The sequence below is a fragment of the Geospiza fortis genome, unplaced genomic scaffold, assembly GCF_000277835.1.
Source record: "Geospiza fortis unplaced genomic scaffold, GeoFor_1.0 scaffold138, whole genome shotgun sequence".
NCBI lineage: Eukaryota > Metazoa > Chordata > Aves > Passeriformes > Thraupidae > Geospiza > Geospiza fortis.
Window position 1 is genome coordinate 5,753,269 of NW_005054307.1, and position 14,169 is coordinate 5,767,437.

General features: G+C 39.4%; 1 protein-coding gene across 2 annotated transcripts in view; it reads right to left on the reverse strand.

The window, feature by feature from the left end:
- Window positions 1-14,169, reverse strand: part of DYNC1I1 (dynein cytoplasmic 1 intermediate chain 1) — a 183,524-nt gene that overhangs the window by 161,504 nt on the left and 7,851 nt on the right. For both annotated transcript variants that reach the window (XM_014312120.2, XM_031066801.1), the window contains 3 exons: window positions 6,284-6,401; window positions 4,037-4,151; window positions 1,299-1,389 (listed from right to left, as the gene is read on the reverse strand). In XM_014312120.2, the coding sequence (XP_014167595.1) occupies window positions 1,299-1,389; window positions 4,037-4,151; window positions 6,284-6,391 (314 nt within the window). In that variant the 5' untranslated portion in view covers window positions 6,392-6,401. Of the gene's footprint in view, window positions 1-1,298; window positions 1,390-4,036; window positions 4,152-6,283; window positions 6,402-14,169 lie in introns of those variants that run through there.

Sequence of the window (14,169 nt, forward strand, 5' to 3'; positions counted from 1 at the left end):
ACCCTGCTTAAAAAGGATTTTTGTTCTACTCAAAGTAGACTTGCTGAAATCTACGGCATTTACTTATGAAGGCAGAATTACACTATTTTCTGTGTTTTAAACTGCTACGTCTTACAGGCTAGGGTTTTTCACTTAGCAACCTCCACTACTTCTAGAGAGCAGACCTGGGAGCAGGGCTGAGCTGATTTAGTATCAGCTGTGCAGCATCTACATCACAAGGGAGAGTGTCTGCATCTGGCTGAAGGGGACACAGCATACTCTCTGCTATGGAAATGTGATTTTACTAAGCAGTAGGCTGGTGTGGCATGAAATCTGGTGACCTGAAGCTCTGTCACATTACAGTCTATGTCTGGAGAGGTATTCTATGATGTCTACTGAGCACTGTTAACTACAGAGAGCAATCACTGTGCTTTCAAGCCATTAGCAGAGTCTTGGCTCACAGACTAGGATGAGCTGGCAGCTCAGCCCTATGTTGAATTAATGTGATACAAAAAGAGCTATTAGGATCTGTCTTTTACATTTTTCAAAACATACAGTATAGCTGCTTGCACCTCTTCTTACTTGAACATACCCTTCTTTACCGGCAACATCCTCACATTCTCTTTCTTTTCTATTCATAAGAAGGAATTATTTTGGGATTGCCACTCCATTTTTTATTTCCCCCATGGAAACAAAAATAAGATTACTCTTGTTTCCATCCCTCACACACATTCCACTTTCCAACAAGAACAGAGTTGCTTCCCTTCCATTCTGCATGAAACTCTCCAATATCCAGAATTTCCAAGGCAGAATTGCCAGTGGGTCCTGGGATGTTTCAGCCTGCTCCTGTCCAGCCTCTTCTCTGCCACTGTCGGTGGCACACACTGCAATGAGCAGTCACAGCAACCTGAGGCAACCTGGTGTTACGTGAGGAGGAATGCCAAGGGGATCAGTTATGTGAACAGAGAGACTCAGCATGAATAACAGGTTCTACCCCTGGGCACATCTCCGTTTTGTCTAGTGTATTTCCAATCAGCATGAGAGCTTTCTGTAGGCCATTTCAGAAGTGTGAATTCAGCTCTTGCTTCCACTATAAGGTTTGGGGCTCAGAGCTAAAGATCCATTTGCTGCATGCATTTATTTGCCTCACATCTAAGAGTGCTCTTACTGGACGGTAGCACCCAGTGGACAATGCGGAAACAAACGTACACATTCAACACAGCATGTTCTTATTTACAGCAGAAAAGGAAAAAATGGGCAAGTAAGAGCAAAGTGAAAAAACCTCACATTTATTCAAGTCTGTTAACTCTGTGTCTTACCTTCCTATGGGTCCCAGATCCCCTGAGTCCTGGCTGCCTGCGTCACTGGGTGTGCTCACTGATTTCGAAGAGGGAGACATAGGGGTTGGGACTAAATAATGAAAATAACAGGTATCCCATGTTAACACATGCAGCGACTGCACTGATGAAGAGCAGTGTCAGACAAATCAAAACCAATGGACCAAAATGATAGTGGATGGATGAGTAGGAGAGTTTGAAATGGTGAAAGCAAATAAGGAAGGAAAGAAAAAGAAAAGGAAGAGAGTCAAGTGAATTTTAAGTCTTCTGGAAGTGTTAAAACTGACATGTATCTAGACAGGACTGAAAGCCCAATGGGAATCTACAGCTAATCAATGGAGAAGATACCTGTGGAAATAAAATAGTACTTGTTTGCTTGAATCTGGTTTGAAGTTGACTTGCAAAAGATTTTAAAGATATGAAGAAGTATCAGGGGCTTGTCAAAATCTGAATGAACTCTTCTGGTAAAGTCACGTAGGCAACAGAACAAGCATACTTTTCAAATTCTGAATTTAAATCAAAAGCCAGTGTCCATTAGATATGCTCTAAGGCTGCAGTGTGGAAATGACATCAAAAATAAAAGCTAAATAAGGAAATCAGCTAAGTTAAAATCATTTCCCAAAGATGCTGAGAATACACAGTTTACTTGGTGATTGTTTTCTTAAGTAATGTAGGTCATACAAAATTTCCATTTTGGGTGGGACATGATTTCAACACTCAAGGAAAAGTTTCCCTTGGTTTAGACACTATTTGCCCAAGCTCTTGAAATGATTTTCTCTTTGCCTTGCCAGGGCTTTTGAAGCATATTTCATGCAAAGGCAGTTTTGTTTCCTGAAACAGGAAAGGAAGTTCATAGCTCAAGGTCAGCCCGAGTTAAAGCTCTTCAGCAAAGAAATAATAAATAAAAGAGTAAAAATATCCTGATTTCTTTTAAAATGGTTTCTCAAAAATATTAAAAATTAAGAGATGGCTCCAGTCAAGATTTAAAGCAAGTATTCTTCAAAGCAGCCATACTGAATAAAACACAAAAAGAGGGTTTAATGCAAAAGTAATGTTTCCATTTGGTTCAAATCATATGCATTTCCTTTTATAGATTTAACAGAGTAAAACTTTAAAATACTTTGTTATGCCTTACAATGTATAATGACAGACCTGTCAAGAGATTTGGATTTTCCATATGGTCAAGCATTTAATGCAGATTCTCCCTAGAGACTGTCACAGAAATGACTGCAGCATGAAAAGTGAATTCATCTTTGTGACAGCCCTTTGGCAGGTTACAGGTATGTCTGGTTGTTTACATATTCCATATTCACAGTGAGACCTGGCATCATGTGAAGGTGGAATTAAATCCTCCTTTTTATATTAATTGTGAGTGTATGTAAAGGGAACAAAAAAGAACAAAATACTATTTTTAACTAAAAGGAATAATCTTTCATGTGAATTTATGTGTTCCTTTGACAGTATAAAACAAAAAAAAAATTCCTATGATAAAAACTGATAACTTGCAACATGAATATATGTGTTTGCTTAATAAAATGATAAGGACATATATACCCATTCTTACATAAAAATGAGTATTTTAATGCTATGCATTAAAAATATATCTGATTTGATCTTGGACCTTACTTTTGTATCATGATATAATTTTAAAAATATATTTTATTATACATAAAAATAGCCTAACTATTACTTGTCAGACAATTCTTCTGAGAAGTAGTGTCTAAAAGCTTTAGTCACTCTACCATAACTTATACTTCTCTCAATAAATGTTGGTTGATGCAAGTAATTAATTCAAACTCCAGTTCAGAATGTCACTACCTACATGTATGTGCACCCATAAGGTATAAGGTGCTTTCCTAAACCAAAACTTCAACATTTCATCAAATTTGAAGTTTCTCCTATATATTACTGGTAAGAATAACCAGGGGTAAAATCCTAGATTCAGTCACAATGAACTTAATGAAAAGGCTTGATAGCTCCAGAGAGGCCAAGGTTTCAGCTAAAACAGTGAGAGTGATCCCAAATTTGAGGGAGGGGGGAAGGGGAAGGGGAAGGGGATGGGGAAGGGGAAGGGAAGGAAATTTCTCACTTTAGGACCATTCAATAAATGAGGCAGATCATAATCAAGGTAGTCCATACTCAGATACTGTATGTGTTTTTAAACTGAACCCTTCAGGTTCTAGAACTAAAACATGAAAATCAAAAAAGATGTCAAGCAGATGAAATCAGAGCAAAAATCTACAATAGCGTCTGTTGATAAGTGTTTTTCTATTTGTGATTTGGTTTTTTTTTTTGCTTCTCCAGTTGTTCTTAATTTTAAAAGAAACACAGCAGAGTTCCCATATAATGATGCTCCTCCTTCCTTACAAATGCTTAATTTGAATTTTTGAAACAAAACTTGGGGCTAATAAAGTTAGCACTTATATTTTTGAGTGAGAAGAAAAAACAGTCCATCAGAAAAGAAATCACTGCTGGTATGCAAAACCAACCTGCATTATGTTCATAAAAAATTCTTGAAGAAATGAAACAGATGTTTTTGGCAATGACAAGTACTCAAAATGCCATGAGCTTGTATAGGTGAATGGTATGGCAGGCATTCAAACAGAAGAGTTCACTTCACTAATACAGCCAAAAATCAAAAAAGCCAAGCATGCTTTAGTAGAAAGAAAGCATTAGTTGTGGCAGAGCTAAATGCTTTACAGTGTGCTTCTCTTAAATACCTAGAGGTGGTTCTGGGGATATGCCAATGCTCTGTAACAAAGCTTCTGTCTCTCTTCTTTTACGGTCTAGGTCAGAATCTTCCTGAGCCGGCTCCTTCTTCTGCTGTAGATCAGCCTGAGGTAAACCAGAAGAAAACAGAAAAGTTTATTTCATATATAATCAGCTCTAGCAATTATATGTGTGGAAATATTTGTATGCACTACTGCTTAATACAACTTGAAATTAATTTTGATACTTCTAGGTAATTTATAACTCAGGTAATTTATCCTGTATATATCAGTAACAGTATTTTTCCCTAAATGGATGGTAAAGCTGGTTTTTGCAAGGATATTTGCAAGAATTTTTACAGGACAATCATGGAAGTTTTCTGCCTCTCATTCAGTAGGTGCAACTTATTCAACTAACATAAAAGCTGATCATAAAACAACAAGTATCATTACCCTGAATAAAACTCGCTCTTTCCTACTTACTTCAGGATCAAGAAAAAAAAATCATTGCATTTCAGTGATGCAGCTTAAGGTCCTGCATTTGGTCCCAAGAACTTGTTGGGAAAAGAAATACTCATTAACTTCAACATCCAAGGGGTGCAAAAGAAAGAACTGGCATCTCTAAACCAGGACTTTGGCAGCCACCCTTGGCCCACTAAATGTCCACAAGACCCTTCCCTCTCTGCCTAGCTATCTCTACCTCCTTGGAGCTTCCACACATTAGCCTTCTCCCACTCTGATCTGTGGGCATCTAAAAACAGAAGGAGCACCTGCATTAGCCAGAACCCCACAATGAGGTTGCCCTTTCTGCTGAAACCAGAGTGTTGGAAAAGAGGACTTGCACAGTTCCTCAAACTGGTGTTGATCTTGGTGCAGGCACAACAGAAAACCTGGAAATTCAGAATGCTCATGTTCTCCAGTTCAGAGACAGACAGAAAACATTGATTTTATAGTCAAGGCCCAGGCATATTCCCATGCTCAGGTCTTCCCATGAGCTATCTCACAGCATGTAGGTTTGTAGACAGCTCCCCTGCACCAGTGTGAATGGCCAAGCACCTTTGTGAGTGTCAGTCTTCACTCCTGGGCCCATGTGGCACCACAGCACAGCCCATTCACACAATTATGCATGGCAGCATTATCTGCAGACATGGCTCTGAGGGCCAGTGGAAATTTTCAACCACCATAAGTTCTCTATGAGGCATAAAGTCAGAGTCAGGGGACAAAGAGAAAAGACCTAATAGCTCCCTCAAGCCATTAGCTTGGCCCCTCTCCCTCTAGTTCTTTAGTAATGAATACAGAAATCATTACCATTTAAAGATCTGCTTATGGAAGACTTCCCCAGTGGGACTGGGAGCCTCGCTGGGGCGTGTGCTGTAACTGCACAAATGTGGCTCAAATGAAAAAAGATTAAAAAGACAGCCAAAACTGGAATGCTGATTTCTTGGATCACATCACATTTCCACAATAATTCCATGAAATTCATGTACAATATTAAAGTGTCAGTTTAAAAGGAAACCAGTTATTAGTAAAGGATAACAGGTGCTTTAAACTATAGTAAGTGTTGACATTTGAAGGAAAGGAAGCATAATCACTTAATGCTTCTCTGACTTTGCATGAAAATGAATATCCACTCCCTGTCAATTCTCACCTCTATTCCACTAAGTGACTGAATAAAAAGAAGTACAAATCCCTTAATGATAAACCTAATGCATATTGTCAAGGACAAATAAACTAATATGTCAATCAAACTTTAACAGAACGGAAAGATGCACCCATGCCAGAAGATGAAAATGCAATTGCAATTATGTTTTACTTTACTGGAGAATAATAATTGTAAACCTGTTACCTTAGCTAGTAATCAAACTAGTCTTCAGAGTACAAAAATACATATTTAGATTGTAATGGCTTGAAAAAATGTGAGTCCTCTTTCTGTCTTTCCTCACTCTCCACTCCCTTTCCATTGAAGGAGAGCCCAGGAAAAAGCATTGCGGCAAATCAATTTTTCTTTCTCCATACACGTGCACATCATGTTGTCTAAACTGTTGTCATTTGACAGTGCCGTGGTTTTAAAAGCAATTCCCTCACCCCAATATTCTTGACTAAAAATAAGCTTTTTGATTTTCAGGTTAGTCTGACGTGGGTTTGAGTATCTCATTCCACATGACAGATACTTTGGGGCATACAATACTGAGATGTCAAAACCTTAGCAAGCCCCTTGTTCAAGCATAAGCCATCTAAAAGGTGGTTTTGCAGATTTACCTCTTTTTTCTTCCTTTCTTCCTCCTTCCGTTTCTTTTCTTCTCTTATCTGAGCCAAACGTTGTTTTTTGCGCTCAAGTTCTGCTTTTAAATCACTTTTGTCTGACATTTTGACTGTGCTGGAAACAAAAAATAGAGAAATCAAAATTGAATGATTACCCTATTTACTGAAAAAAAGATATCAAAATGAGGGTTTCTAAAATTGCAACAAATATATTTCTAAATAAACACTGGTCCTTGGACCATACTGACATTGTAGGAAGTGGAATATTTTCTTCGCAATTTTCATTTCAAGAAACTAGACCTGAATATCACCAAATGTGGAATATATTTTCAGACTGCCTCTACTACAAAATTACCTTTGTGAAACAAGGCTATTGCTGCTCAAAATAATGCTTTCAAAGTGAAGCTAAAATCTTTTGATTTCCATGATCTTCAGCAGCTCTGCCAGAGTGTAGAACTCAGATCCACAAATTGATTCCAAGTACCAGAATCAGAGCTGCCCCAAACAGCCCCATACTTCATAGACAAGAAATAATTTTACTTGCAAAAAATGGAAACAGGAGAGCTTTTGCTTATGTAGGTGCTTTGTACAGCTGCCAAGCAGGATCCCCTGTCCCACCAACACAGTCCCACACAGACCATCAGTTCAGTCTCAGTATCCTGCTCACATTCACCCCTCCAGCAAGCACTCTCACCAAGCTCTGAGCTATCCCACCCAGGAATCTCCTCCACCCTTTCCAGGGAAAGCTGGACCATTCCCCCAAGAAGCTGCAGACAAGGCTCAAAACCCCAGCACATCAACGTTTCTCTTTAATGAAGCAGCACACTGCTCTGCCAACAGTCTTGTGTTCAGCTCATCTTTCCAAGAGGCAGGAGACATGCCTAACACTCCTGATTTGATGCCAACCACACAAACTTGGCAAAAACATTTCTTCTGAAATACTGAAAGACCTCTTCCACCATTTAAAACCACATTTCTTTAGAATAGTGATGTGAAGCCACAAATACTCTTTGTCTTTTAAATCTCTGTCAGCCTATACGGATGTACATAAGCCTTGAAAATGAAGAGTAAGGAAATAAAAAATTCTATAAAGATACAGAGCCAGATCTTTAAATAAAATATAACAATCTTTTTCTACAGTTGTAAAACCTCACCAGTGTTGCACAAATCCATAAGTTAAGTCACGGATTATTTATTGATTTTCTAGCACCAAAATCATTATGAACTGTAATCTAACTGTATCAATACTGATTTTCTTATTAGAAGTTTGTTTCAAGGATAGTTCTGACTAATATAGACATTCATGAAAAGAGTGAACTGTGCTTTTCCTGTTCACACATCCTCTGCTGCAACTCCAGATCAATCAGATCAATGGCACTGCCATATACACACAATGGAAGTCTATTGTTCACTTGATGCATGGGAAATTTGAATGTCAGCTCTCCCTTAGCATAATGAGAACTCTACTCATATTACAGCCTGGATGGGTGGATGGCCACAGAGTAAAATTATCTTCTAAAAATTACATGGCATTTTCACCCATCATGAATTTCACTGCACACATCAGGTTCCCCCTCAAAATGATAAAAGCCCGACAGTTAGCCTGTGACATGGAGGATATTGCCAACAAAACACCACCTGCGCATTAAGCACAATCTTGGCCCCAAATGCTTTGTTGCCTTTGCAAGCATTTCCCTTAAAGGAAAGAATAGAATCACATTTGGAATCAGACAAGGAAACCATTTAATGAAAAGGACAGGCATAAGAGCAGCTCAAACTCCAGCTCACACTGTCACAGATTCTGCACCTCAGCAGAGCTGCCCATGTTGGCAAGGCACCCTTTCAAGGCCAGGGGACTCTGGTTCCATCCATAACAGCTGCCAGCAAATGGTATAGGAAGGAAAAATGGTAATGGAAGGACAGCTGCTAACCAGTGGGACCACTGGATGCACTGGCTGCATGTGGAGGACCACCATTTCTTTATTCCTCTATCACTCTCATCCATAATGGTATGGCTGTCAACTGGAGAAAATCAAAACTGTCAGAAGAAAAATTACATTTGCTATCAGGAAAAGTAAGCAGTAGCACCTTAAACAACATTAATCTGTGTGGTCAGCTGACATCGGTGAGCTATTTTTTACATGAGAAATCCCCAGAGGAAAAAACCCCAAGCATTTTAATGGCAGTGCAGGTAATGTTTTGCCTACCAATCTGTTCAGGATTTCTGTGTCTCTTTTAGATATGGCTGAAATCCCATTTGAAGTCATTTTCCTAATCTGTTGCACACATTTGAATTCTGATTATGAAGTTACCCCTCAGAGCCCTTTGGATTAGATAGAGTTTTTGCATCCTTTTAGTTCTGCACTTTGGCAACAGAGAGAGAGCTCCTGTTTCCAGCAAAAAATATGCAAATGCATTTTAAGGCTCCTGACAGAAACCCTGAGGGTTTGGCATCCCTTTCAAGCTGTTTGTCAGATATCAATGAATGGCTTTCTAAAAATTCATTCCCTTAATGTCAGGGAAGCTAACTAGCTTTTCCCCTGATTTGAGCATCAGTGGTTTAGTGCCTGGCCCCTCTTTTACAATGCTCCAGTCAGGGTGATCAAATCCTGTTATAACTTTGCTCTATTTTTAACAAAATAGATCTTACATACAACAAAGAGGATGTATTAAATTTCCTTCAAAGAATGTTGCCAGAGCTCAGTTATAGGCTTTCATCCTGAATATATTATAGTCATGCCTGAGCCCCCCAGATAGCTTACCAACCTCCAGACTGGAGGTTGGTATTTTGGTACAAATTTACAATTTTAGCACAAATTGAACACCAAGGGTACGTAACCACCTTTCTTAGATGCCAGCAAGCTGGTAGCAAGCAAGGAGGCAAATGTACTTATCACTCTGCTTGACATTAACCATGGAGGTAACACTGTTCATTCCTGGGAGCAAATTTCTAGCAAGTGCCATTCTGAGTGCCAAAAGGCACACCACACCAAGAGAGATAAAGGCAAATAGTAAAAGAGATTTACTTTTAACATTCTCTTTGGTGCAAAATGACAGCCCAAGGCTTATGCACAACCTAATCTCCAGCCTGAGAGAAGGCACTGGTCAGAGGAATCCCTAAGGGGCACATTTTGTACTGAAGCAATTAAATCCCCTGTGTGGGAGAAGGAACACAGAGGAATAAACACACTGAACGTGAAGTAAGTGTAGAAATAATTATCATAGCAGGGGAACAGCCTGGGGCTTCCCTGTTCAAGGGAGATGCATAATCTTAGATCTTAGATCAATTTTTACTTGTCTGGCTGAGTTTATTGTCATGGTTTGAAAAGGGGAGAGAGTCCTCCCACTGCAGAAGAGCTTACCACACATGCTAGCACAGGTTCTTGTTATCAGGACCTTGCACAGAGAGCACCTGCCTGAATACTTAGAGAAAATTCTCCTTCCTTTAAGATAGTTGGCTCCTCGTGGCATGCCTTTTAATGAAATGGAGTGCTCCATTTCAAGATGTCAGTTTTCCCCATGCGCATTAAACATGCCTCTTAGGCTTGAAAACACAGTTAATTCCACTTACACACCAGACCCAGCACGATGGCAGCTACCCAGGCCTGTGTACATGCAGCACTGGCTTCCAGGGACTGCTTTCTGGGACTGCACCATCTTCTGGCTCAGCTCACAGCATCCTGGATGCCCACAGTGTACATGCAGAGCTATCCCTACCATCAGTACAGGTAACATCAATACAGTCTGGGTGTCCTAGGTCGTGATTCCACTTTTCCTAAAGCAGATGTTTAAAAGCAGTTAAGATGAAGCATGCCCCAAAGTCACCAATTCCTCTTTAATCATGATAAACAGCTCTGGGTGATCTACATTAAGTTCTAGAAATCTCCATTCTAAATGTCTCAGGGTGAAAAGAATCCTGTCCTTACAACACTCCCAGCAGTTCCTTTTCGCTCGTCATTGTATGAAACAAGATATTTGAAAGACAATTTACATTAATCTTAAAATAATAATGGTGTTTGTGCAAACTTCTCTGCTGTACACAACATATGCCAAACTACTTCACCAAGCTCATCCCACATGTAGTAACATCTCACAACCATCTCATTTGTGGTAGCGGTAAGAATGTCAATGTGCAAACAGCAGCAATTTATTCTCGACTGGACTAAAAGCCATGCAAGTACTTTTAGAGGTGCAAGCCAGTTTTACTACAGCTTTGTAAGCTACAAGGTCTTTATCAATGATCAATAGCACAATATTTGAGCAGATATTTTTTCAAAGCATTTCTGTGAACACTTTAACAGCAGAAACAGTCACAGGTATCTAATAAGTTTTACTTGAATTTTAGTACCAATAAGTCCATACTTGTTAGAGTAATAAAACCTGAAGAACAGGTACAAAGAGTTGCAAGATGTGTACGTAGACTAAATACAGAAAAAAATAAGCCCAAAATGCCCAATGTATATCAAATAAAATAAAAAGACAATTACAACAGTGCACTTTTTAAGTAGAAAAAGTAAACAATATATAAGATCTCCCTTCTTTTCCAGTCTGTTCTTTGTATTTGCTAGGATAGCTTTTTCCCTGCATGCTTTTCCCAAGCTCATCTAAAAAGGAACCTAAGTTTCCAAATCTGGTAGCACATAAAAAAGCCTACAGATTTTACTGCTTTTTGGTGTTTGCAGGATTTTTACATGCTGTTCATTCAGTAGGCTGCACTAGAGTAGAAATTTTCCAAAATGAGTAGAAATTTTACCCTTCATGAGCCTTGAGGTCTTTCCTGGTTTGTGACTTCCTGTATTGTCCTTTTTGCTATTATCTCTGCTGCAATTACCAAGGGAGTACATTAAATACAGTTACATATGGCATTAGTCATCCTATATAATTAATTATAAATAATTGATTCATTAATGAACTTCTCTGAAAGAAATAGGCAGCATCTAGCATTTAGAGATGCTGTACATGTATTATTCATATGCCTTCATAAATAGCTAGTTACTTGAGTCCAAAACTGCAAAACATATTTGTGTGAAATGCAAAGGATGCTGCACAATAAAATATATTACTCAGTGGTTTTGGTTTTAAAGAATGGGTTTATAGAGTGGGAGTACTATTACTATTGAAACTCTGACATATGAAGTGTTCCACTGGAAAAAAATGATTCATTTCTATTATGTACTGTATTTATCTCTACTTGGTACAAATTAATATCTTTCCTACAGTTAGAAACATTATATATTTTTACAATGGAAAAAAATTCCCATGAGATCTACCTATGACTTCCACAACTGCACAAAGTGTGCATGCAAAGTATGAAACTGCACAAAGCAGATAAACAGCTTTGGTCTGCAAGAAACCAGAGGGAGTTGCTACCCTAGCATAAATGTATTCTAATGTATCACAACCATTTGAAAATAATGTTTGAAACACACTTCAAATGGGCAAGAGGGGCTAGAAGCATCTCAACAGCAATTTTTAAATAAACATGAGTGCCTCTTTTCATCATGCATCAGAATTTGTACTTGACTTCAGTCGAATAACATAAATAATTTTGCTAAATGGGCATATCAATGTTTATGAAATCAAAACAATGAGCAAATATTTGCAGCTGCAAAAACTCAGCATTTGCAGTATTTAAAGGAATCTCCTGTGTGTGATGAATTCAGGAAAATGCTAAGTAAAATTGGTGAGACTAAGTATTTTTTCTACATAACCTTGAGGCAAAATAGTCAGGCTTTTTACACTGCATCTGTGTATTTATCTATAAATAAAAATGGTTGTCAAGTGTTACATTTCAGGGAATGTACCATTTTTATCCTTCAGCTTCTGAACACTTCGAGCAGATGGGCAAAGGTCTTGTACTTTGTTCTGTAAAGGTTTACAAATCACAAACATCCAGAGATTTGGTTCTGTGCTTCCTCCTGGTTGCTATGCAACAGGTCAGCACATCTCTAGCCTATTTATTTGGCTGCTGACAGGGTATAAGATATGTAGCCACAACTGCACATCCCTTACAATCTATTACCATTTAATCTTTTCACTCTTGTTCTTCTATAATGGCCCTATTACAAAAACTCAGTTTCAGCAGAATTGTAGGGTCTCCACAAAGCAGCATGTGAGCAGAACTCTACCACTGCCCATTCTTCCAACACCAGGAGTAGTGCCAATGAAGCAACACCTTCTTGTCATCCCTTTCTCTCATGCCCCTTTTTGAGACTCTCATGTCTCTTAAATCTACCATGATCTTTTCAAATCCAACATGATCCCTCGGGTTTTAGCTTTCACTTTTTTGATTCGGAGCTGCTTTAGTGTGTAGTTCTGAGCTTCATATTAGGGGATGGTGAGCTCTCTTCACAGCGTAAGTAGACAAAACAATTCCTTCTCTAGCTGGGAACCAAGGACAAATGATCCAAATCTCAGGCCCAAGAGTACAAACAACAACAGAATGAAGAGAGAAAAACAAGAAGGATGGGACTTCATAACCTAAAGCTATAATTAGATGATTAACTCCAATATGCAAATAGACCAGAACTTATAAAATGTGAGACCCCGCGACTGCTTGTCCATTTTGTGACCATTTTGGGTTCATCTCGGATGTAGCCCTGGCTGGGCTCTTGTACTTCCCAAGGTGGATCTATTGAAGCCTCCTAATAAATACCTACTTTATTGTTTAACTCCATCTAGTCTCTGTTCTAGGTCAGCCTTCACAAGGCATCAAAGAAACTTAGTGCCATGGAAGAGCCATCAAGGGTGAAGGGAAGAAGCTGCTGGCAACAGCTCCCTGGAGGTGAGCAAGAAACACACAACATTCCAGCAAGGAGCAGAATGAACCCAAGGACTCATATGAACATGTCACTCTAGCAAAACTGCTGCACGTCTTGCACCAAATATGCTCCCTTTATATTGAATTCCACAGAACCAATTGCACACATCACCTCAAAGAAAACTGAATAGGTCTTTCAAATGTCTTGGATTTTCTCTCAATAAGTATTAATGAGCACAGTTATAACTGCACAATGATCTCAGATGTGCTTCTGTGAGATGGTCCTCAATGATGCAGCAGCCAATACTTATTTGTACTTCCCACGGATCTGACTGAGGAATTGTGCCCCAGTTACAAAGAGCAGATGTTTTTAACAAAGCAACTATGTGCATGCTTGACAACATTTAGATCTTGTAGAATAGAAGATTCCTAAGCATTCTGGGACACTGCCCTCTCTATCAGCTTCTGTCTTTGCTATCTTTTACTGTTTGGCTGCAATAATACCCAGGATTCGATATGTGGCTCTGTATACGGCTGGGAATGGACATAACAAAATTCTAAATTTCGTGACTCTACATTCCCCTCACATTAACTGGTCTCTCTCACTGTACCATGTTATTTTCTGTGAAATTTCCCAGCTTGCTCCAGAGAGGAACTGCAGGATGAACAGATCAAGAGCAGCCCTTCTGAGAAGGACTTAGGGGTGCTGGTGGATGAGAGGCTGGACATGACCCAGCCATGAGCTGGGCTTTCACAGCCCAGAAAGCCATGCCAAACTGGGCTGCACCAAAAGCAGCATGGCCAGCAGGGTGAGGGAGGGGATTCTGCCCCTCTGCTGTGCTCCAGTGAGACCCCACCTGCAGGGCTGCATCCAGCTCTGGGGCCCAGTAGTTTGGTTATTAGGAAGGACATGGACCTGTTGAAGTGAGTCCGGACGAGGCCACCAAGTTGATTAGAGATGGAGTACGTCTCCTGTGAGGAAAGGCTGAGAGATTTGGATTTGTTCAGCCTGGAAAACAGTGGACTTTGTGGTGACCTAATTGCAGTTTTCCAGTACCTGAAAGGAGCCTACAAGAAAGAGAAACTTTTTATAACAGCAGGAGGTGACAGGACAAAGGGAAAG